The sequence below is a fragment of the Sarcophilus harrisii genome, chromosome 5, assembly GCF_902635505.1.
Source record: "Sarcophilus harrisii chromosome 5, mSarHar1.11, whole genome shotgun sequence".
NCBI classification, from domain to species: domain Eukaryota; kingdom Metazoa; phylum Chordata; class Mammalia; order Dasyuromorphia; family Dasyuridae; genus Sarcophilus; species Sarcophilus harrisii.
The window spans coordinates 85,452,202-85,474,690 of record NC_045430.1 but is presented as its reverse complement, the minus strand read 5'-3'; the positions used below and the strand labels follow the sequence as shown (position 1 = coordinate 85,474,690).

Here is a 22,489-nt window from a genome sequence, read left to right as displayed (position 1 = left end):
AATAAAACCATACATATAACAAATGGCAAATATATGATTGATCCAAGCTAATATCAAATAGAAATTAGAGAAGATAGGTAGATGAGAATGAACCAGAATATACAGAAATGAAATGTGAGGGATCTCAGTTCAGCAAAAAGGCTTCCAAACTTTACTGAAGGAGAAGTTCTCTAAAGTCTCTGGTGTGGTAAACTTCAGATAAGGACATGATTGACCTTCCAACTAACTCCTCTCCAAGTTGACTTCTTTCTAAAGTCTTTCTTTTCCATTAGGCACTTGAAGTAAGTCTGGAAATCTAATTTATTTTTCAAGCCAGAAAGCAGAAGATTGATATTTCTCTTCTCCCAAGCTCTCAACTCTGCCAACTCATGCCAGCAAAAAGCATAGAGTATTGAGTCTTCACAATAGGATAAATCCCATACAAATAATTTTGGTGACAGAGTAATTTGAGGTCCCAAGAATATGAATATTTTGTGCTTTTTTTAAAGAGATCAACAATGAAACACTGTATACACAATATATAAAATCAAGAGAACACATATACTTTAATATCCAATAACTCCAAAGACTCAAATTACTGGTACAATTATTCACTATTTGACAAAGATTGTTGGGAAAGCAGTCTGAAAGAAATCAGATTTAGACCAGAACTATGTATGATATACCAAGGGAAGTAACAAATTGATGCATGACTTTGATATGAAAAGTCATAGCATAAATAAGATAGGGGAAAAAAGAAGAAATTATCTTTCAGATCTATGGCTAATTAAGAAGTCATGATTAAATAAATCATAGAGGAAGGATGTAATGGGCTGAAAATTGAGTTGATGCACTGAGGTCCCAAGCACGTGAGGCTAAATAGTAATTGGACCATACTCTATTAATATATATGCTTAGAGAAAGAATGGCCCCTGCCCACTCTTTGCGCAAGTCCTGATGTGTTGTATACGAAATGACATTTTTGGTGGGTAGAGGCAGAAGGGCAGGGTGAGAGGTGGAGAGAGACTGCTGGCTGGCTTCTTGTTGCAGCTACTCACATTGAGAATGCGATCCTTCTTCACCTCCACAAAGAATAAAGATAGAAGAAATACACGGTCACCACAGAAGTACTAAAAGATTAAATGAACAAATGTTTGTTATATAAAATTCTTAAAATTTTGCAAAAGCAAGCCCAAAGAAGTAAAAATCAGAAAGGAAACCAATTGACTTTAGTGACACATTCCTAATTATTGTCCATTGTAATGATGAATACAGATGTGAAGTGGAGCAATATTTGTTTTGATTCAAATTAAAAATTGTATTGTTTTTAATCATTTAATAAGTAAAGTTGTATTTTCAATATTTATCACTCCATGCATTCAAACTCCAAACTCAAATTATGAAACTGGACTGAATTGATGCTAGCACAAAATAAAAACAAAATCAAAAAATAAAATAAAATAAAATAACCTTAGGAGTTCTATACAGTAGGCAGAAACAGAAAAGTACAGGAAAAACAATGAATAAGCACTTCTTAGGCTCCTGTTGTGTGCAGGCACTGGGCTGGGCAGTAGAGTTATAAATACAAAAATTAAACAGCTCCTGTAAAATAACTAGCATCAAAGCTATGCATAGCTACTTACAGGACAAACAAGTAAAATTTTAATAGCTTAATAATAATGTCAGAAATAAAGAAATATAAGTACTTTTTCAGCAGACTGAAAAATGTAATAACTAACATATACTTCAGTGATCATGTAGCATTACTTGTATGGCACATATTATATGAGTAAACATTAGTGCTATCAACTACGTACACATTCCCTGTAACATATTAATTCAGTCTGGTCACCAAAGAATTTCTGGAAACCCATAGATTAATCTGATGGGCAGACAGAATTTTTATCAATACTATACTGTTGCATTGCTAAAACAAAATGTGAGTAGCTTTGCTATGATCTTTGCACTATGTCTCTCCTCTAGGAACCTCTGCAACCAAAATTCTAGGCAGAGAAGATATAACTTATAAATTCAATTCTCTCACTCTATTTAAATGGCTATTTATGTTAGTACATTACTTTATCTTCACCTTCATCTGGCAAATCTAATTTTTAGGCATATATTCAAATAAACTTTCCACCTCTGAAGTGGTAGTCTCTCTTCTTTAGGGTTCATTGAACTACATGACCATTTCACTACCTGTTCATAAAGAAGTGTAACTGACTCACCTATGGGTAATAAAGAATTCACCACATTATCTTCACAAACCAGCTGACAAATTCTGGAATTACTGATATACATGTCTATTGCAATAAGTAAGCTGCCCAGTCTCTTCACAATTATCTGCTTATTTATGGGGAACCATAAGTACCAAGATTTCCCAGCAAAACTCCACCTTCTTGTCAAAAGAATTAAATCTGATGACACTTTACTTCTGCAATCAAATATAATATTTTAAGAGATAGTTTTCTTATATGCATCTATATTACATATATATACATGTATACCTCTATCTATATCAATATATAAGCATAAATATGCAGAAGAGTACTCTATGATGTAGTGATGCTGGCCTTCTGATTTTCTTACACAAGACAATCCATCTCTCAATTATAGACACTTTCACTGGCTATCACAGTGCCTTTTCATCTCTATTTCTTAGTCCTCTGAAATCCCAACTGAAATCCCACCTCCCCTACTTAACACTGTCTTCCCTCTGATATTATTATCAGTTTATCCTGTATATCTCATTGCTGAAGAATTTTTTGCATGTGAGACTATTGATTCATTGAGTATGAAATTTTTTGGGGGGTAGGAGGACAGAGTCTACATTTATTTGTAAATGCAGAGGTTAATACAAAACTTGACTTATGGTAGCTGCTTAAGAAATACTTGATTGCTTGACTTGAAGGTCTTTGAACTTAGGATTCGTATTGTCATTTGTTACTTTAACACAAAGTTATAATAGGGAAGTCAGAATATTTCAGCTTTACTCCCAGTATCTATTGTCACTCTATACTCAGAGATATTAAACTACAGGTCAAAAAACAGATGTGGTTTTCAGTCAAACATTAGAAAGTCATGTTTCTTCTTAAAACAAAACCAGTGCTATTCCTTACCTAAGATGCCACATCTCCTAATTCTGTGACTTTGCTCTAGGATTTCCCCAAGCCTGGAACACACTGACCCTCTGACCTCCATCTCTTAGCTTCCTAAATGTTGCTCAAATCCCACCTTCATTAAAAGGTTTTTTTTGGTCCCATCTCAACTTTGCTAACCTCCTGTCTTCCCTCTGAAATCACTTTCCATCTATTGTAGATGTATCTTATATGAGCAGTTATTTAGATGCTTTCTCCTACCTTAAAATGTTCACTAGGACAGGGATGACATTTTTGTCCTTTTTAAGCCCAGCATTCAGCCTAGTGTCTGACATAAACTAAGCATTTAATAAATCCTACTGGACTACCTAGTAGATTAATAAAATATTACATAATATGTAATAATACACGTGTGAGTGTGGAATGCATACTCAATTTTTTAAATGATTGAAGGTCAAATGTTTTGGAGATCAATTTTGGACAATTTGAGGAAGAGTGAAAAGATGCCACTCTTCTTCCATCACCATGTACCAAGCCTGAGTCTGATGTTATTGATATTTTTTCCATTCCACATGGATACTGGCCCCACATTTTTATACTTTATGTCTTTTGCCAAAGGTAATTAAAACAAAGATTCCTTAGTGACTTTTGAACTTGAGTTCCCCAGGGGACATTTCATTTGTGAACTCATTTGGTCACTAGGCAACTGTAGCACAATGGACAAATGAAAGAAATATCTTCTACTATTAGTGTACATTTTGGAGGGAAATGGTCCCCCTGCTCAGATAGGTCAGTTTAGGTGATGGAAAAAAAAACAAGATCTAAGAAACCATTCACTTTCCAATTTCTCTTTCTTTCAACAAAATACAGTACATCAATATATTGCTGCATTTAAAGCAAGACAGAATCTCTGATGCAGCATCATTTTACAGTTGGTGATGAAAAACAGAGAAATGATATATTCCAGAAGATGGTAACCTGGGAGAATTCAATTCTGCCGATTAAGCTGAGGTCATGGTTTTGCGAGATAATGTGACCAAAAGTATGTTGTCCTTTTCCACTAATTCCTTACTGCTCAACTTTAAGACATTCCAGGAATTTGGGGAACAAAAACCATTCATCAAGATCTGAAGTAACAGCAGAAAGGTAAGTAGGGTAATTAATGGCTTTTCATAACACTACTTTTTCTTCTTTTTTTTAACTGTGAGGTTAGAATGATAGGTCTGAGTTCCTATAAAAGAACAGAGAAATCAGATGAAAGGAAGGAAGGAAAAATGGAAGGAAGGAAGGAAAAAAGGAAGGAAGGAGGAAAGGAGGAAAAGAGGAAAGAAAGAAAGAAAGAAAGAAAGAAAGAAAGAAAGAAAGAAAGAAAGAAAGAAAGAAAGAAAGAAAGAAAGAAAGAAAGAAAGAGAGAGAAGTGGAGAAAAAAAGAAGTGGAGAAATGGAAGGAAGAAGAAATTAAGAAAAGAAAAGAATTGTGATGAGGTCTTACTCCAAAGACAAGGAAATTTTCTGTTCTCTGGTCTTAGATTCACATTTTCACATAGACTGAATACAAATAACATCAACAAATAGACAAAATTATCAGAGAAAGGGGATGACTAGCTATCTCTGAGGCCAATTGCAATGGGCCCATTACCTTTGAACAAGAGAGAAAATAAAATTATCAGAGGGAGGGCCAGAATCACAAGAATCAGGGTACTTTTTCAGAATCCCCTTTATTGTGTCTTCTGTTCCCCCAACTTCATGGAAGAAAAACAAGAACTCTGTGCTTAACACTGATAAAAAGTCTATTTTAATAATCCAAGTCCCATGGATGGTCAAGAATGAAATACAGCCTCTGTATCCAAAATAATCTTCTTCTGAATTGCATGACCATTGACTTTTCACCTTTAATGAAAGTGAGGTGAGGTTTCAGAATCTTAGTATTAGAAAATAAGGGGAGGTTTCAAAATCTAAGCAAAAGGGAAATTTCTTCTCCTAAACTCATGTATCCAATATGATTGCTCCATGGCTATGATGGTATTAGGATTCCCAAAATGTTGGGGTTCCAGACTGGTCTCATGAGGTATCTCAGAGGAATTTTGTAGACTTGTACACATTTCGAAGTTAAGGGACAAAGTTTATTACAATTGCAATGCCAATTAATGAAGGCTAAATTCCAAAAGAAGTTAGCAAAAAACCAGGAAGAAGAAAAGTAAATTTATAAGGAAAATTTAGAGAGACCAGATATTTCATGTCACTGATATGCTAAGTTTATGGATTGGAAGTGGAGTTGAGGAATGGTCTGGTTTAGACTTTGTGTCCAGGTACAGGACCCAAGTTCTCTGGGCAGAGTTCATGGGTGAAGCAACTGGAGCCATGTTTTTAGACCTGAAACAGCACCAGGTTAAGTGGGCAGACACCCAATTTTGTTCTTCACCTACATTAATTTTAAGTACCTCATTATTATTGCCCATTAATTTCAGAAACCCCATTATCACTGACCAACAGCCTGTTATCTGACAGCCAGCAAAATTTGTGGGCTCAGCATCCTGGTCATATAGAGAGAAGAAATACATCATTTCTCAAGGTCAGGCAGAATAGGGGTTATTGCTACATCCTTCCTAAGGGCTATAAAACATCAATGGAGTCTGCACCACTGTATTCTGCATTATATGAACTGGTGGTTTGCTGATACAAAGTGCTCATTGCACAAAATCCAGGAGAAATTCCCCTTAAGGGTTACAGCAACCAAGCAAAACTCCTTCCATCAAATCCATGTTCTCTCCTAAGGAATCCTAATCCAGGAGAGCATGGAGGCAAATTGAATGCAGATAGGAGACATTTGTGTGACTAGTAAATAGAATTAACTAGTGCTTAATGAAAACAAATGGGAACAAGTCCTATTCTGGTTAGATTGCCAGTCCTTTAATTTTAGACTCACAAAGAAAGAATGAATAGATAAAAATGACATCTAAAAAAATGCAGTTTCACTGATAATAGGTGATGCTAGATTATAGTGACTTTTCATTGCAATGCTCCACTGTGGTTGACTACATGATCTGTTCCAATATGAAATGAAGTTAGAATATACAATGACCAGAACAAGAATTATGAAATAAAGGGGGTACCACCATCAGGAAATTTGTCACACCACACAAATTTCCACCTCTTAGTAGAAAAAGAGAAATTTAAGTATTACTCTCCAATATCCAGTGTCTTTGCATAAATAAACCTATCTCTACTTCCCTGCCTTACAGAACTAAAGATGTGAACTTATATTTCCTCTACAACTATTCCTGTCTCTGAATATGAAATCATTGTTAAAAATGTTTAGCTTGCTGTTACTTGAAAAAAATAAGAAAAGATATGGCAAGAAAGAAATGTGAATTAGCCAGTATTCTCCATTCTGATAAATCTTCTGTAGAAGCAAAGTAGACAGCAGTCTTGCTGCTGTGGTTATATACTTCCAGTTCCAAATACACTTCTGCCACATTTAAATAAAAATGATCAGTCACCTTCTAAAAGATGAAGTATTCTTTGGAAGGGGACACCATTAATTATTTACTGTAAAATAATTCCTTTATTAGATCTTCTCTTGCTTCATTACAGAAAAAAGTAATTTAAAAGGATGTGCCAGAATATAGTGGAGGTCCTAGGTAAGAGGAAAGGGGGAAAGGCATTACAAATCAGGGACAAACTTTAAAGGCCAGTCTGAAATGAAGAGAAAAGCTCCTTAAAATTATAATTTGTAATTGACATTTTTTGTAGGGTAAATCTTCCTATATGTTTTTTGAAAGGTCTCAGAGAAAAAATGACCAGAGGACATACAGAAAGTACAGAAAAGAACAACTGATAAGCTAAGGGAATAGAATTGCTCTGTAGTTTTGTCCAGTGATTCAGGACCCAATGGACCACAGTATCAATAGGACTTTCTTGTGGAAGAATCTGGAATGATTTGCCATTACCTTCCCCAGTCGATCCTTTTGTCAACAAAACAGAGATTTCAGGGTCATGCAACAAGATTTCTGAGTTTGTATTAAAACTCATATCCTCCTGACTCAAGGCTTACCCAATAGAGGCACCAACAGCTCTAAGATAAGAGAGAAGCATACATAAAAATTACTTCATAATCCATATAATGTGGCAACAGAAATGAACCTCCCACCCCAAAAAAGAATAGGGTAAGGATGAAAGTTTGCAGCTGTTAAGTGGAAATGAAATAGCCTCACGGTTGTCCAATGAACAGTAATTTTTTTCACTCCCAATATAAGTTGGAGTAACAGTGGCAAGCAAACCATGTGCGGAGGCCTTGTAAACTAATTGGGGATGAAGAAATGCCTTCTAAGCAGAAGCTTACTTAGAATAAATGAACTGTGGGCAAATGGACCCTTAGATATGCTTATCTGGAAGAGGTACAAGTCGGGAACAGATGTGTTTTGTCCTTGGCTCTGGGTCCTTCCTCTCCAGGAAATTGAGCTTCCTCCTTGCACAATTACTGTCCCTGCACATCACTTTGTGCAACATGCTGCACGACTACTCCCCTCCTTCCTAAGTCCTATTAGTATTTTCCCCTAAAATAAGTTTCTTGCTTGCCAACCACAACCAATCTAATTTCCAAAGCAGTTGATGATCTAAGCTTCTCTAGAAAGATTCCTTCTCCCTAAACATTAGCACCTGAGTAAAATGGTCCTGGGCTTCACCATCACCCTTCTTATGAGAATTTTTCACCAGATCCAATAATGGTTCTGCTTCCCCTTATGGACCCAGAGAACTAATTTCATATGAGTGTGCTTGTTATTCTGAAACTGTAAGAAGTGTCTCAGTGAAGTATTAAAAAAAAACTATATTCAGAAAGAGTAGAATGTGAGTCATTCTCTGAGGATCAATATCCTTAGTATTATACAGGGAAGAAATGAACATGGATACATGATAGTACATAGTAGGCTCAGTCAAGTAGAAGATGGTTTCAGGTAGAGATTCCTAATGGGTTCTTAATAGGATTCCTAAATGTAGCTCATTTAGCTACCTGTCCCTAAAAAGATACTGGGATCTGAAGAGAATCGTTTTTGGAGCTGTTGGGCCCAATGCTTTCCATCAATAGATGGATCTACAAGTAAAACTTCAAACTCAATATTAGTTGTTACTCCAAGTGCTACTTCTGATTTCTCCTTCCATTACCTGTCATCTTACCTGCATTTTCAACATTTCCTTGGTTATAATAGATAAACCTTGAACAAATTAGATGTCTGTGCGGCAATTTTCTGAAATCTGACATCTTAAGAAAAGAAAGAGGCTGTTCTAGGAGAAGCCAAAAGGTTCTAGAGCAATAAAAAGAATGAGTTATCTGGTTCTATAGAAGCTTAGTGTTATGATAGAGGAAAGAGCCCAGAAGGGATGAGAATGTAAGGAGAAGAAATGGGGTCTTTAGAAGAGATACATTAAGGCACAGAACTTCCCATGGAACCTGTTAAGTTTAAAGAGTATTCATTATGCAAATATCTAATACTAAGAACCTTTTCCCCAGTAAAAACACTTTATAAAAATTGAAAATTGGTAATAGCATTTTTAACATTACCATTAAACTTTTTGTTTAATGTTTAAACATTAAACAAAAGAAATTCAATTTAAAATTATGTATTAAAACTCTCAAGTTTTTCCTCACACACCACGTATATCTGCAAAGGTCGAAAACTGAGAAAACTACACAATTAGTAAAGGATCTGGAAAACCAGCAATTAATACACAATTGCTAGTAGTAAAGATTAGTCCAAATGATGCATAAAATGATTTGAAATTTTGTGAGAAAAGTGAAGAAACAATTCATAATCTTTGAGCCAGTGATCTTACCACTGAATAGATATTCAAAGGAGATTAAAGACAGAAAGAGGTACCATGCATATTCCAAGAAATCCAAGAAAACAGAAAAATTCTGTTTTAGCAACAAAATGGTTACAAAGGGACTGTCTGTTATGGTCACTGTGTTAGTATTGCTTAACGTTTTTATGGAGGTTACAAAGGGATTAAGTAAAGGAGATATATCTGAAAACTAGTATAGTAAGAAAATAAATTAAATCACAATGTTTTAGACAATAAAAAATGAAATACATTTTGTAGGAATGGGGTAGAGAAAAGGAACTGGGATCAAGGAAAGAAAGAAACATTGGGAACAAAACTGTTTACAAAAATCTTCTGCTCAGTAGCCAAGAGACTGCTCAAAGTTTTTGTAGATAGCAAAATGTTGGCATCATTTTTTTTTTATCCATTAAAGAAAAAAGGACCCACGAGAATCTTCTTAACATTTATATTCAAATTGCAATGCTGATATTTTATGATTCCTCTGCTCAACTCCATTGTCTTTGTCTTTCTCTTTCTCCCTTGGTTTCTACTCTTCTCCCTCTCACTCTCTATTCTTCTCCCTCTCCCTCCTCTTGTCCCTCTCCCTGTTTCTCTCTGCCTTTATCTCTCCCCTGTGTCTCTCTGTTTGTCTCTATCTCTATCTCTCTCTCTGTCTCATTGTCTGTCTTTATTTCTGAATCTTTCTATGTATGTCTGTCTGTCAGTCTCTCTATGTGTGTGTCTCTCTCTGTGTCCCCCTGTCTCTTTTTCTTACTTTCACTCTCTATTTTACCTACAGATTCATTAAAAGTCATAGATCAGAAATGAGAAACTATACAGGAATAACATTATTCATTCTCCGGGGACTGACAGATGATCCACAGTTGAAGATTCTGCTTTTGATCTTTCTGTTTCTGTCCTATGTCCTGAGTGTAACTGGGAACTTGACAATCATCACCCTCACTTTAATGGATCAGCACCTTAAAACCCCAATGTATTTTTTCCTCAGGAACTTTTCTTTCTTAGAATTATCATTCACAACTGCCTGTATTCCCAGATTCCTGTACAACATGTCAACTGGAGACTACACTGTGACCTATAATGGATGTTTCACTCAATTATTTTTTGGAATTCTCTTTGGGGCCTCAGAGTTTTTTCTCTTGGCTGCCATGTCTTATGACTGCTATGTGGCTATCTGCAAACCCCTGCACTATGCAGCCATCATAAACAACAAAGTCTGTAATCAGCTCCTCCTGAGTTGTTGGGTATCTGGGTTGATGATTATCATTCCAGTACTTGGTTTTGGTCTTCAGCTAGAATTCTGTAACTCCAATATCATTAACCATTTTGTCTGTGATATATCACCATTGCTGGAGATCTCATGCTCTGATACACAATTCATAGAAAGAATGGTTTTAGCTCTTGCTGTGTTCACACTCATCATCACCTTAATGTTAGTGGTTCTATCATATGCATTTATCATTAGGACTATTCTGAGATTCCCTTCAGCTAAGCAAAGGAAAAAAGCCTTTTCCACTTGTTCCTCCCACATGATTGTTGTCTCCATGACTTATGGAACTTGCATCTTCATCTATATCAAACCTTCTGAAAGAGAAGGAGTGGCTTTGAATAAAGTAGTATTAGTACTTGCAACCTCAGTTGCACCTGTAATGAACCCTTTTATTTATACCCTGAGGAATGAACAAGTGATTAAAGCTTTTAGATTTGCATTGAAAAAGATTGTTTTGATTTCAAAGTTATAAGAGGAAATTGACTTTCAGAAGCAATATTAATAAAACTTGGATAACTTTGAACTCTTCTGCATTCTATAACCTAATTTTATTTTCTGATGTCCTTTTACCCACAGCTTCTTTCACAACTCTTTTTCTCTCCTATCTAGACATCCTCACTAACTGAGATGTTTTCCTCCCCATTGAATCCTCCTTATTAAAGATTTCACTTTCAATCACCTCATCCATTCACTTCTATAAAAATTAATGAATATTCATTTGCAACCAGCTATCTATGAGAAATTTATTATAAAACAATTTTCCAAATGCCTATTTAATAGTCAATATGCATTTATTATTACATGCATTTTATGTACTGGGCACTAAGCCTAAATATATATATAAAAAGATATAAAAAAAGAAAGTTAATCCCTGACCCACAAGAAATTAGAAAGTCAACACACACACATACACACACACACACACACACACACACAGAGACACAAACTAAAAAGTGGGTGGGAGAAGAAAAGTACTTTGCATGAGGATTTGGTGGATAGATCAGTCAGAGAAGTCCCTAAGTGGTAAAGTCAGGTGGGAAATGAGTTTTCTCTTTAGCTAGAAGTTTGGAGTAGAGGGAGTGTATAGTGATGAACTACCAAGGCTGGTGTGGTTTTATATAGTGATTAAGTCTACCCAACAATAAGCTTCCTGGAGCATGAGGAACATCTTAGTCAGAGAATACTCAAAGTAGGGCAGCCAAATGAGAAATCAGTTATGCCCGAATTATGTATACTTTGAAACCAGCTTATTCTTTTTCCTTATCAGGAAGGAGAGCCTATTATCAGCCATAATCAAGACCCAGATGATCTATAGCTAGGTATAGTCCAGCATTCCAACCTATGAAAACAGGTGACCATCAACTGTGATGGTAGTCAAGTTACCATCTTTCAACAATCTTTGAGAATTTGATTCACATAATTTTAGACAGGTCTCAGATCTGATCAGCTAGGTAGATTTCACCTGGCTCCTTCTAGATCCCACCATTATTTCTCTTAACTTCTTCATTGACCTTCCCCTTACTTCTTAGATATTGCCTCTGCTTCCCTGACACTTTAAAAGTTGTGTATCCTGGAATGCGAACTACTCATTCTTGTACGTTTCTGCATGGCAATTGTTTGAGGTTGTAAAGCTATTTTCACACAAATAAAATGGTATACATTTATAACCTATGATGGATGCCTATTCTTATTCCATGAACTGAATTTCTATTATACTATTTTATATATCTTTTTTAGAAAACTAATATATTCCTGTTACATTTAAAATAAATTCTTAAATTTGTTTCTAATTCTTTTGAATTCCACATCTCTCCCTTATACCCACCCCCAACACCCATTAATAAAGCACAAGTAAAGTTGTGTAAAACATTTCCATAAAAATCATGTTGTGAAAGAAAGAAAACATAGATCTCCAACCCTAACAAAACAAAAAAACTCTCAAGAAAAATAAAGGTGAGAGAGAGAGAAAGGAAGAGATAATGGAAGAAAGAGGAAGGGGGAAAAGGGAGATAAAAGAGAGACAAAGAGAGAGTGGAGGAGAATGCTAAATTTATATTCAGACAAAATCAGTTCCTTGTCTGGATATAGATGGAATTTTTCATCTTAAATCCTTCACAGTAGCCTGGATCATTGTTCTACTGAGAATAATAAAATGATTTACAGCTGATTATCATAGAAGATTTCTATTATTTTGTCCACAAAGTACATTACTTTATGTTGTTTGAGTTCATGGAAGACTTTCCAGGTTTTATCTGAGAGTACCTTGTTCATCATTTCACATGGAACAAGAATGTTACATCATAATCATATAACACAGTTTATTCAGTCATTCCCCACTTGATGGACATCCCCTCTATTTCCAATTTTTTGCCCCAGAAGAGAGCTGCTATGAATATTTTTGCATATATGGGTCATTTTAAATTTCTTTTCATCTCTTTTTTGATTCATGTCTAGAAATGGTATTGTTAGGTCAAAGGAAATACATGAATTTATACCCTTTTGGGCATAGAGGATATGTTTTGATCATTTATCAATTGGGCCATGACTCTTATTTTTTATAAACTTGATTAAGTTCCCTGCATGTTTGAGAAATGAGGCCTTATAAAAGAAACTTGCTTCAAAGCTCTTTTTGCAATTATTATTGCTAATTGTATTCCCCCCCCATTTATCCTCTCCTCTCTTTTCATTCTCCTTAAAAGATTTCTGTACTAAGGGATATGTGACCAACTTTCAGACTTCAGGACAGCCTGAGCCCAAAATGTGGGATCACATTCTGTGACTTAATTATATCATTTTAAATTTAAAAACAAAATAGGAGAAGAAAAAAAATTACCTTGTGCAAAGAGGATATAAAATATAAAGAAATAAATTTCCATTTCAAGAAAGCCTAGATACATAGATACAGATATATCCAAATCTATATATGTGCATATATATAGACATGTATGTGTGTGTGTGTGCATTTGTGTGTGTATGTGTAGAGATCCAGAATTCTGGAGAAGTATACTTGAAATAAGGTGTTAACTCAGAGGAATTGATGATACAATGGTTATCTAGTATAAACTTAGTATAATACTTAGTATTTGGCATGGTGATGTAATGATACTCTAAGTTCACACATGCATAGTGTGCTGTAATGATGTAATTGTAATAGAGTATAAGGATCAATAAGGACTGGAAGAGAGACAAAGTCTCTTCCTCCAAGCAGCCTTGGTCTCAGTGGAGAAGTAAAGGAGACAGGACAGCCACCAGAAGGTCTTTATCTTCCAATCTGTGCTCCAGCCTCCAGTCCTCTATCTTCTCTATCTCTGAGTCTGTCTTCCTTCCCAGATCACTTAGCTAGTATATACTCTATGATAAGTACATCATCTTAGGTGTCAATCTTGTGGAATAGGTTTCAACTTGTAGAACTATACTAAATACCAAGTACATGTAAATTAGAGAATCATTATCTTCATTCCACTGAGTTAACACTTTGTTATCAGATTATTTGTTTCAAGTACACTTGGCCCTCTACATATATGTGTAAATATACACATACACATATATACATTCATATGCGTCTTTGTAAGGCTATTTTGTATTCTTTATACTCTGTTTCTCTGAAGGTGGATAACATCTTCCTTTATAACTCCAAATCTTTCCATATCTTTTCTAACTCCACCAATCCATCAATGCCTACACTACAGCAACATACTAATCTTATACTGTCCAGGTATTTTAAATGGTCTAAAACAATATTGATTAACATGGCTGATGGATAGTATGGTTTTCCTAATATTCTCTTTTGATTAAATCTATCTTAGCTTTAATTTTTGTCTAACATCACAATTGCTGCTACATAATAAATTCTACTCCTCATCTTTATTTTATGTTTGGGTTTATCTCTCATTTCTTATCCTTCTGAATCCTCTGTTTTACTTTTACCTCCTACTTTGCCCTCCTATTACTTTACCTACCCAACAACTTTTCCCTTGAATTAGGAAGATTTTTATACATTTCCAAAAATATATAGAATTTATTTCCCTGTTTATCTCACTCCCATTAATCTGCATACCTTATCCCATTTCTGTTAATCAAGACATGCTTCTATACCACTCACTTATTTTATTCCCTATTTCTAAACTGTCTTGAAAACTGCATCACATTTATAAGAACAAATAATTCTCTAGCTTATAAATGGTCAAAAGATATGAAAAGGCAGTGTTCAGATAAAGAAATTAAAACTATTCACAGTCATATAAAAATGCCTAGGGAATTTTTATTATTTTCCATTTTATTATTTATATCTATATATATTTAAATTATTTTATTATTTATTACATTATAAGCACTATAGATTTAGGACATTAAATTAAAACAATTCTGAAGTACCACCTCACACCTCTCAGATTGGCTAATATGAGAGAAAAAAATGATAAGTGTTGGATAGCACAGAGGAAAACTGAGACATGAATACATAGTTAGTGAAGTTGCAAATTGATGCAGCCATTCTGGAGAACAATTGGAAAATATGACCAAACAGTAATAAAAATGTGCATACTCTTTGATCCAGCAATACTACTAGTCCTACATCCCAAAGAGATCATAAAAAAGGAAAAGGACCCATGTGTACAAAAATATGTATACAAGCTCTCTTTGTGGTGGCCAATTGGAAGTTGAGTGGATGCTCATCAACTGGAGAAGAGCTGAACAAGATGTGATATATGAATGTAATGGAATACTGTTGTGCTATAAGAAATGATAAACAACTAGATTTCAGAAAAACCCAGAATACTAATAGGAATTGATGCTAAATGAAGTAGAATAACTAGAACATTGTACATAATTTTACAATTATTAACTACAATAGACAACTCTTCTGAGTTATACAGTGACTCATGACAATTCCAAAAGATTTGTGATGGAAAATGTCATCCACACCCAGAGAAAGAGTCTGAATACAGATTAAAGCATACTATTTCCACTTTTTAGAATTTTTTTTTCTTTCTTGAGGTATTTCCCTTTTGTTCTAATTCCCCCTTCACACACAAAAACTAATATGTAAACAAATTTAACTTATTTGTTCAGGTATAATCTATATTGGATTGTTTTCTGTCTTAGCAAGGTAGAAAGAAAGGGAAAGAGGGAGAAAAATCTTGGAATTCAAAATCTTACAGAAATGAATATTGAAAACTATCTTTAAATATACTTGGAAAAATTAAATAATATTAGGTACAAAAAAGAAAAGAAAAGAAAAGATCATTGAGAGAGCTTCCATTTAGATGACCAATTGGTAGATAATACATGAGTACAATGTTCCCATGCAATTACAAAGAACAAGCACCAGATTAAACAATAATTAAGAATTTCTTTTTTTCTTTTTTTAAATACCATTTTATTTACAAGAAATATGCATGAATAATTTTTCAGCATTAACCCTTGCAAAACCTTCTGTTCCAACTTTTCCCCTCCTTCCTCCCACCCCCTCCCCTAGATGGGAGGTAGACCAGTATATGTTAAATGCAACATATATATATATATATATATATATATATATATATATATATAATATGTGTGTGTATACAGTTATCTTGCTGCACAAGAAAAATTGAATTTAGAAATAAGGTAAAAATAACCTGAGAAGAGAAACAAAAATACAAACAGACAATAACAGAAGGAGTAGAAATGCTAAGTTGTGGTCCACACATTTCCCATAGTTCTTTTGCTTGGTGTAGTTGATTTTCTTCATTACTGCACAACTGGAACTGATTTGGTTCATCTCATTGTTGAACAAACAGAGCCAGGTCCATCAGAACTGATCAATTGATTAAAAATTTCAAAGAAAATCCTTAATAAGATTATTCATCAAGGACTGGGTTAAGGGGAGGGAAGACTAGAGCTATACACAATGGAAGTAAAGTGCTATTAAAGGAGTAAAAGAACAAGTAGACAAAATGTAAGTTTGAAGCAGCATCACATGGCAAGCCCCGGTGCCCTAATGATGGAAACCATAGGAGTAAAGTGATAAAAAAAACAACAGTCCCCTTACGAGATAAGTCCAAGAAGATGAAAAGCCACACAAGACTCTGACCAAGGATGATCCATTCCTCCTATAGCTAAAACAAGACAAATTACAAGAGAGATAGAAGAAGAAATGTATCCACTAGGGAAATCTCAAATATAAAGCAAAATTCCAACCAGCACAGGAACACAAATTTGGGCAGGATAAAAACTGCTCAAAGAAGACTCAGTTGAAACAGAGACCACTCCTGATAAATGAACCCTCACAATTTAGTTGAGTTATTTTTCAGTTGCACCTGACTCTTCATGACCCCTTTTGGGATTCTCTTGGTAAATATGATAGACTGGTTTGCCCAACTTTCCCAGAATCACATAGCTAGTCAGTGTGTGAATCAGGATGTAAAATCCAGATATTCCTGACTCCTAGACTGATACTTTATCACTGTACTACCTAGCTCTTCAGACATCAAAATAAGTGTCCCTAAAATTTACTTATTTAAAAAGTGTCAGTTGGGACAAAAGACTACCCAGTGCTCTGAGTCAGGGACAGCAAATTGTAGAGCACAAAATGAGAATGTGGAAGCCTGACAGTTCTTTGTGAACATAAAAGTACAAGGAAGTAGAAAGAACAGAGCAAGATCAAGACCAAACAGAACTTGACTATTCCATGCAAAATATTTTAAAAGACTGTACATTCAAAGGTTCTGATAAAGGCCTCATTTCCAAAATATATAGAGAATTAACTCTAATTTATAAAAAATCAAGCCATTCTCCAATTGAAAAATGGTCAAAGGATATGAACAGACAATTCTCAGATGAAGAAATTGAAACTATTTCTAGTCATATGAAAAGATGCTCCAAGTCATTATTAATCAGAGAAATGCAAATTAAAACAACTCTAAGATGCCACTACACACCTGTCAGATTGGCTAAGATGACAGGAAAAAATAATGATGATTGTTGGAGGGGATGTGGGAAAACTGGGACATTGATTCATTGTTGGTGGAGTTGTGAACGAATCCAACCATTTTGGAGAGTAGTTTGGAACTATGCTCAAAAAGTTATCAAACTGTGCATACCCTTTGATCCAGCAGTGTTACTACTGGGATTATATCCCAAAGAGATTATAAAGAAGGGAAAGGGACCTGTATGTGCACGAATGTTTGTGGCAGCCCTTTTTGTAGTGGCTAGAAACTGGAAACTGAATGGATGTCCATCAGTTGGAGAATGGCTGAATAAATTGTGGTATATGAAAATTATGGAATATTACTGTTCTGTAAGAAATGACCAACAGGATGATTTCAGAAAGGCCTGGAGAGACTTACACGAACTGATGCTGAGTGAAATGAGCAGGACCAGGAGATCATTATATACTTCAACAACAATACTATATGATGACCAGTTCTGATGGACCTGGCCATCCTCAGCAATGAGATCAACCAAATCATTTCTAATGGAGCAGTAATGAACTGAACCAGCTATGCCCAGAAAAAGAACTCTGGGAGATGACTAAAAACCATTACATTGAATTCCCAATCCCTATATTTATACACACCTGCATTTTTGATTTCCTTCACAAGCTAATTGTACAATATTTCAGAGTCTGGTTCTTTTTGTACAGCAAAATAACGTTTTGGTCATGTATACTTATTGTGTATCTAATTTATATTTTAATATATTTAACATCTACTGGTCATGCTGCCATCTAGGGGAGGGGGTGGGGGGGTAAGAGGTAAAAAATTGGAACAAGAGGTTTGGCAATTGTTAATGCTGTAAAGTTACCCATGCATATATCCTGTAAATAAAAGGCTATTAAATAAAAAAAATAAAAAAAATAAAAAAAAAAGACTGTACATTATGACCAGGCTTTATTTAGAAAGGGAATAAAGATTTGGTTCAGTATTTTAAAAAATCTATAAATATGATACACCATATTAATGAATGAGAAAAACAATAAAATTCACAAAGTTGCTTCAAAAGATGCAGGATAATGTTTTTGTCAAAATATTTAACCTATTCTGTATTTTTAAAATGGGAATAAGTGGATATTTATTGATAGGCAAAGTCCACAGACAATATTAAATGTAATGGAGAAATGTTAGACATTCTAATAAAATCAGAGAGAAAAACATGAATGTCTATTATCACTACATTCTATGTCTAATGTCTAGAATTAATACATTCTAGGCAGTAACAAAATAAATAATGTTATATTTTTAAAGTAACCTTACATTGCCAAACATGGAATAATCATTGACAAAGTAGAAACAAAATTGGCTTATTTTACAAATTTAATGGTCTACTTAAAAACACTAAAAATTCAACTAAAAAGTCATTAAAACAGCATTTTTAACAAAGTAAGGGGATGTAGAATAAACATATTTATAAATAATAAAATAGAACAAACAAACAAATGCAAAGCAAACACAGTGAAAATATTATGCTTCCACCCATATTCAGTCACCATAGTTCTGTATCTGGATGGCATTTTCCATCTCAAGTCTATTTTAAAAAATACATACCTTGGACACCTAAATGGTACAGTGGATAGAGCATCAGCCCTGACGTCAGGAGGACCTGAGTTCAAATCTTGCCTCAAACACATAACACTTCCTAGCTGTGTGACCCTAGGCAAGTCAGTTGCCTCTAAGCCACTCCCCAATTTCCTCAGAAAAAAAAGAAAAATATATAACTTTAAAATAATCACCAAACCACTCTTTTACAAGGCAAAATGTGATTCCTCCCAATAGAAGAGATGAAGAGATTGGCATCAGATGCTGACTACCCTGCTCTACTCCAGATGCTCTACTCCAGACTATCAAGTCCTTTAAATACCATTAGTTTAGTTCAAGCTAAGTTCCTGATTACATTTTTTTAAATAAATAAATACTTTTAAGTTATCCATCCAAAGATTGGTTCCCTTTCCATCACATACAGGATCAATAATAACCATGCACAATACAAATGGCAAATATATGATTTATCCAAGCTAATATCAAATAGAAATTAGAGAAGGTAGATAGATGAGAATGAACCAGAAAATATAGAAATGGAGTGTGAGGGATCTCAGTTCAGCAAAGAGGCTTCCAAATCTTACTAAGGAGAAATTCTCTAAATTCTCTGGTATGGTAAACTTCAGATAAAGATATGATTGACCTTCCAACTAACTCCTCTCCACCTTGACTTCTTTCTAAAGTCTTTCTTTTCCATTAGGCACTTGAAGTAAATCTGGAAATATAATTTATTTCTTAAGCCAGAAAGCAGAAGTTTGAGATTTCTCTTCTCCCAAGCTCTCAATAACTCTGCCAACTCATGCCAGTAAAAAGCATAGAGTATTGAGTCTTCACCAATAGAATACAACCCATACAAATAGTTATGATGACAAATAGATTAATTTGAGGTCCCAGGAATATGAATATTTTGTGCTTTTTTAAAGAGATCAATAAATGAAATATTATATATACAATATATAGAATCAAGAGAAAACATACCATAATATCCAATAAATTCAAGGACCCAAATTACTGGTAGAATTATTCACTATTTGACAAAAATAGTTGGGAAAACCGTTGGGAAGAAATAAGATTTAGACCAGAACCTAGTAAGATATAACAAGGGAAGTCACAAATGGATGCATGACTTTGATAAGGAAAGTCATACCATAAATAAATTAGGGAAGAAAAGAAGAAGTTATCTTTCAGATCTATGCCTAATTAAGAAGTCATGATTAAATAAATCATAGAAGAAGTCCTAAAAGTTTGAATGAACAAATGTTTGTTATATAAAATTTTTAAAATTTTGCAAAACCAAACCCAAAGAAGTAAAAATTAGAAAGGGGGAAACAAATAAATTGACTTTAGTGACACATTACTAATTGTTATCCATTGTAATGATGAATATAGATGTGAAGCAGAGCAATATTTGCTTTGATTTAAATTTAAAATTGTGTTGTTTTTAATCATTTAATAAGTAAAGTTGTATTTTCAAAATTTATCACTCCATGCAGTCAAATTCAAGACTCAAATTATGAAACCGGACTGAATTGATGCTAGCACAAAATAAAAACAAAATCATAGAAAGAATAACCTTAGGGGTTCTATACAGTATGCGGAAACAGAAAAGTACAGGCAAAACAATGAATAAGCACTTCTTAGGCTCCTGTTGTGTGCCAGGCACTGGGCTGGGTAGTAGAGGTATAAATATAAAAATTAAACAGCTCCTGTAAAATAACTACCATCAAAGCTATGGATAACTACTTATAGGACAAACAAGTAAACTTTTAATAGCTTAATAATAATGTCAAAAAATAAAGTAATATAAGTACTTTTTCAGCAGACTGAAAAATGTCGTAACTAACATATACTTCAGGGATCATGTAGCATTACATGTAAGGCACATATTATATGAGTAAACATTAGTGTTATCAACTACTTACACATTCCCCTGTAACATTTTAATTCAGTCTGGTCACCAAAGAATTTTCTGGAAACCCATAGATTAATCTGATGGGCAGACAGAATTTTTTATCAATAATATACTCTTGCATTGCTAAACCAAAATGTGAGCTAGAACCAGGCTAGCTAGTAGCTTTGCTATGATCTTTGCACTATGTCTCTCCTCTAGGAACCTCTGCAGTCAAAATTCTAGGCAGAGAAGATATAAATTATAAATTTAATTCTCTCACTCTATTTAAATGGCTATTCATGTTAGTACATTACTTTATCTTCACCTTCATCTGAAAAGTCTAATTTTTAGGCATATATTCAAACAAACTTTCCACCTCTGAAGTGGTAGTCTCTCTTCTTTAGGGTTCATTGAACTACATGACCATTTCAGTACCTGTTCATAAAGAAGTATAACTGACTCACTTATGGGTAATAAGGAATTCACCACATTATTTTCACAAACCACCTGACATATTCTGAGATTACTGATACACATGTCTGTTGCAATAAGTAAGCTGCCAGGTCTCTTCACAACTATCTGCTTATTTGTGGGGAACCATAAGTACCAAGATTTCCCAGCAAAACTCCACCTTCTTGTCTAAAGAATTAAATCTGATGACTCTTTACCTCTGGAATCAAATATAATATTTTAAGAGATAGTTTTCTTATATGCATCTATATTACATATATATGTATATATTTATACATATATATATACATCTATCTGTATCGATATATAAGCATAAATATGCAGAAGAATACTCTGTGACTCAGTGACTCAGTGACTCTGGCCTTCTGATTTTCTTACACAAGACACTCCATCTCTCATTTATAGATACTTTCACTGGCTATCACAGTGCCTTTTCATCTCTATTTTTTAATCCTCTGAAATCCCAACTAAAATCCCACCTCCCCTACTTAACACTGTCTTGCCTCTGATATTATTATCAGTTTATCCTGTATATCTCATTGCTGAAGAATTTTTTGCATCTGACACTATAGAGTCCTTGAGTATGAACTTTGGGGGACAGGGGAAGAGTATACATTTACTTGTAAATGCAGAGGTTAATACAAAACTTGACTTGTGGTAGCTGCTTAAGAAATACTTGGTTTCTTGACTTGAAGGTCTTGCCAATGAACTCAGGATTCATATTGTCATTTGTTACTTTAACACAAAGTTATAATAGGGAAGTCAGAATGTTTCAGCTTTACTCCCAATATCTATTGTCACTCCATACTCAGAGGAGTACTCAGAGATACTAAACTACAGGTCAAAAAACAGATGTGGTTTTCAGTCAAACATTATAAAGTCATGTTTCTTCTTAAAACAAAACCAGTGCTATTCCTTACCTAAGATGCCACATCTCCTAATTCTGTGACTTTGCTCTAGGATTCCCCCAAACTTAGAACACACTGACCCTCAGACCTCCATCTCTTAGCTTCCTAAATGTTGCTCAAATCCCACCTTCATTAAAAGGTTTTTTTTGGTCCCATCTCAACTTTGCTAACCTCATGTCTTCCCTCTGAAATCACTTTCCATCTATTGTAGATGTATCTTATATGAGCAGTTATTTAGATGCTTTCTCCTACCTTAAAATGTTCACTAGGACAGACATGACATTTTTGTCCTTTTTAGCCCCAGCATTCAGCCTAGTGTCTGACATACATTAAGCATTTAATAAACCCTATGTGACTACCTAAAATATTAATAAAATATTACATAATATGTAAGAATACATGTGTGAGTGTGGAATGCATACTCAATTTTTTCAATGATAAAGGTGCAGTATAAAATATATTGAAGATCAGTCTGGGACAATGTGAGGAAGAGTGAAAAGATGCCACTCTTCTTC

The 22,489-nt window shown here is 34.4% G+C and overlaps 1 protein-coding gene across 1 annotated transcript; it reads left to right on the top strand.

The window, feature by feature from the left end:
* The first annotated feature begins 1,154 nt into the window (after positions 1-1,154).
* LOC100934728 (olfactory receptor 6C2-like) lies at positions 1,155-10,660 on the top strand. Its single transcript, XM_031941239.1, has 2 exons — positions 1,155-1,165; positions 9,715-10,660. Exon 2 carries the CDS (start codon positions 9,722-9,724, stop codon positions 10,658-10,660), a length of 939 nt encoding a protein of 312 aa, XP_031797099.1. The 5' UTR covers positions 1,155-1,165; positions 9,715-9,721.
* The last annotated feature ends 11,829 nt before the right edge of the window (positions 10,661-22,489 follow it).

Bases quoted from the DNA above. Each gene is read 5' to 3' on its own strand.
- LOC100934728 (XM_031941239.1), top strand. From the start codon at position 9,722: ATGAGAAACTATACAGGAATAACATTATTCATTCTCCGGGGACTGACA.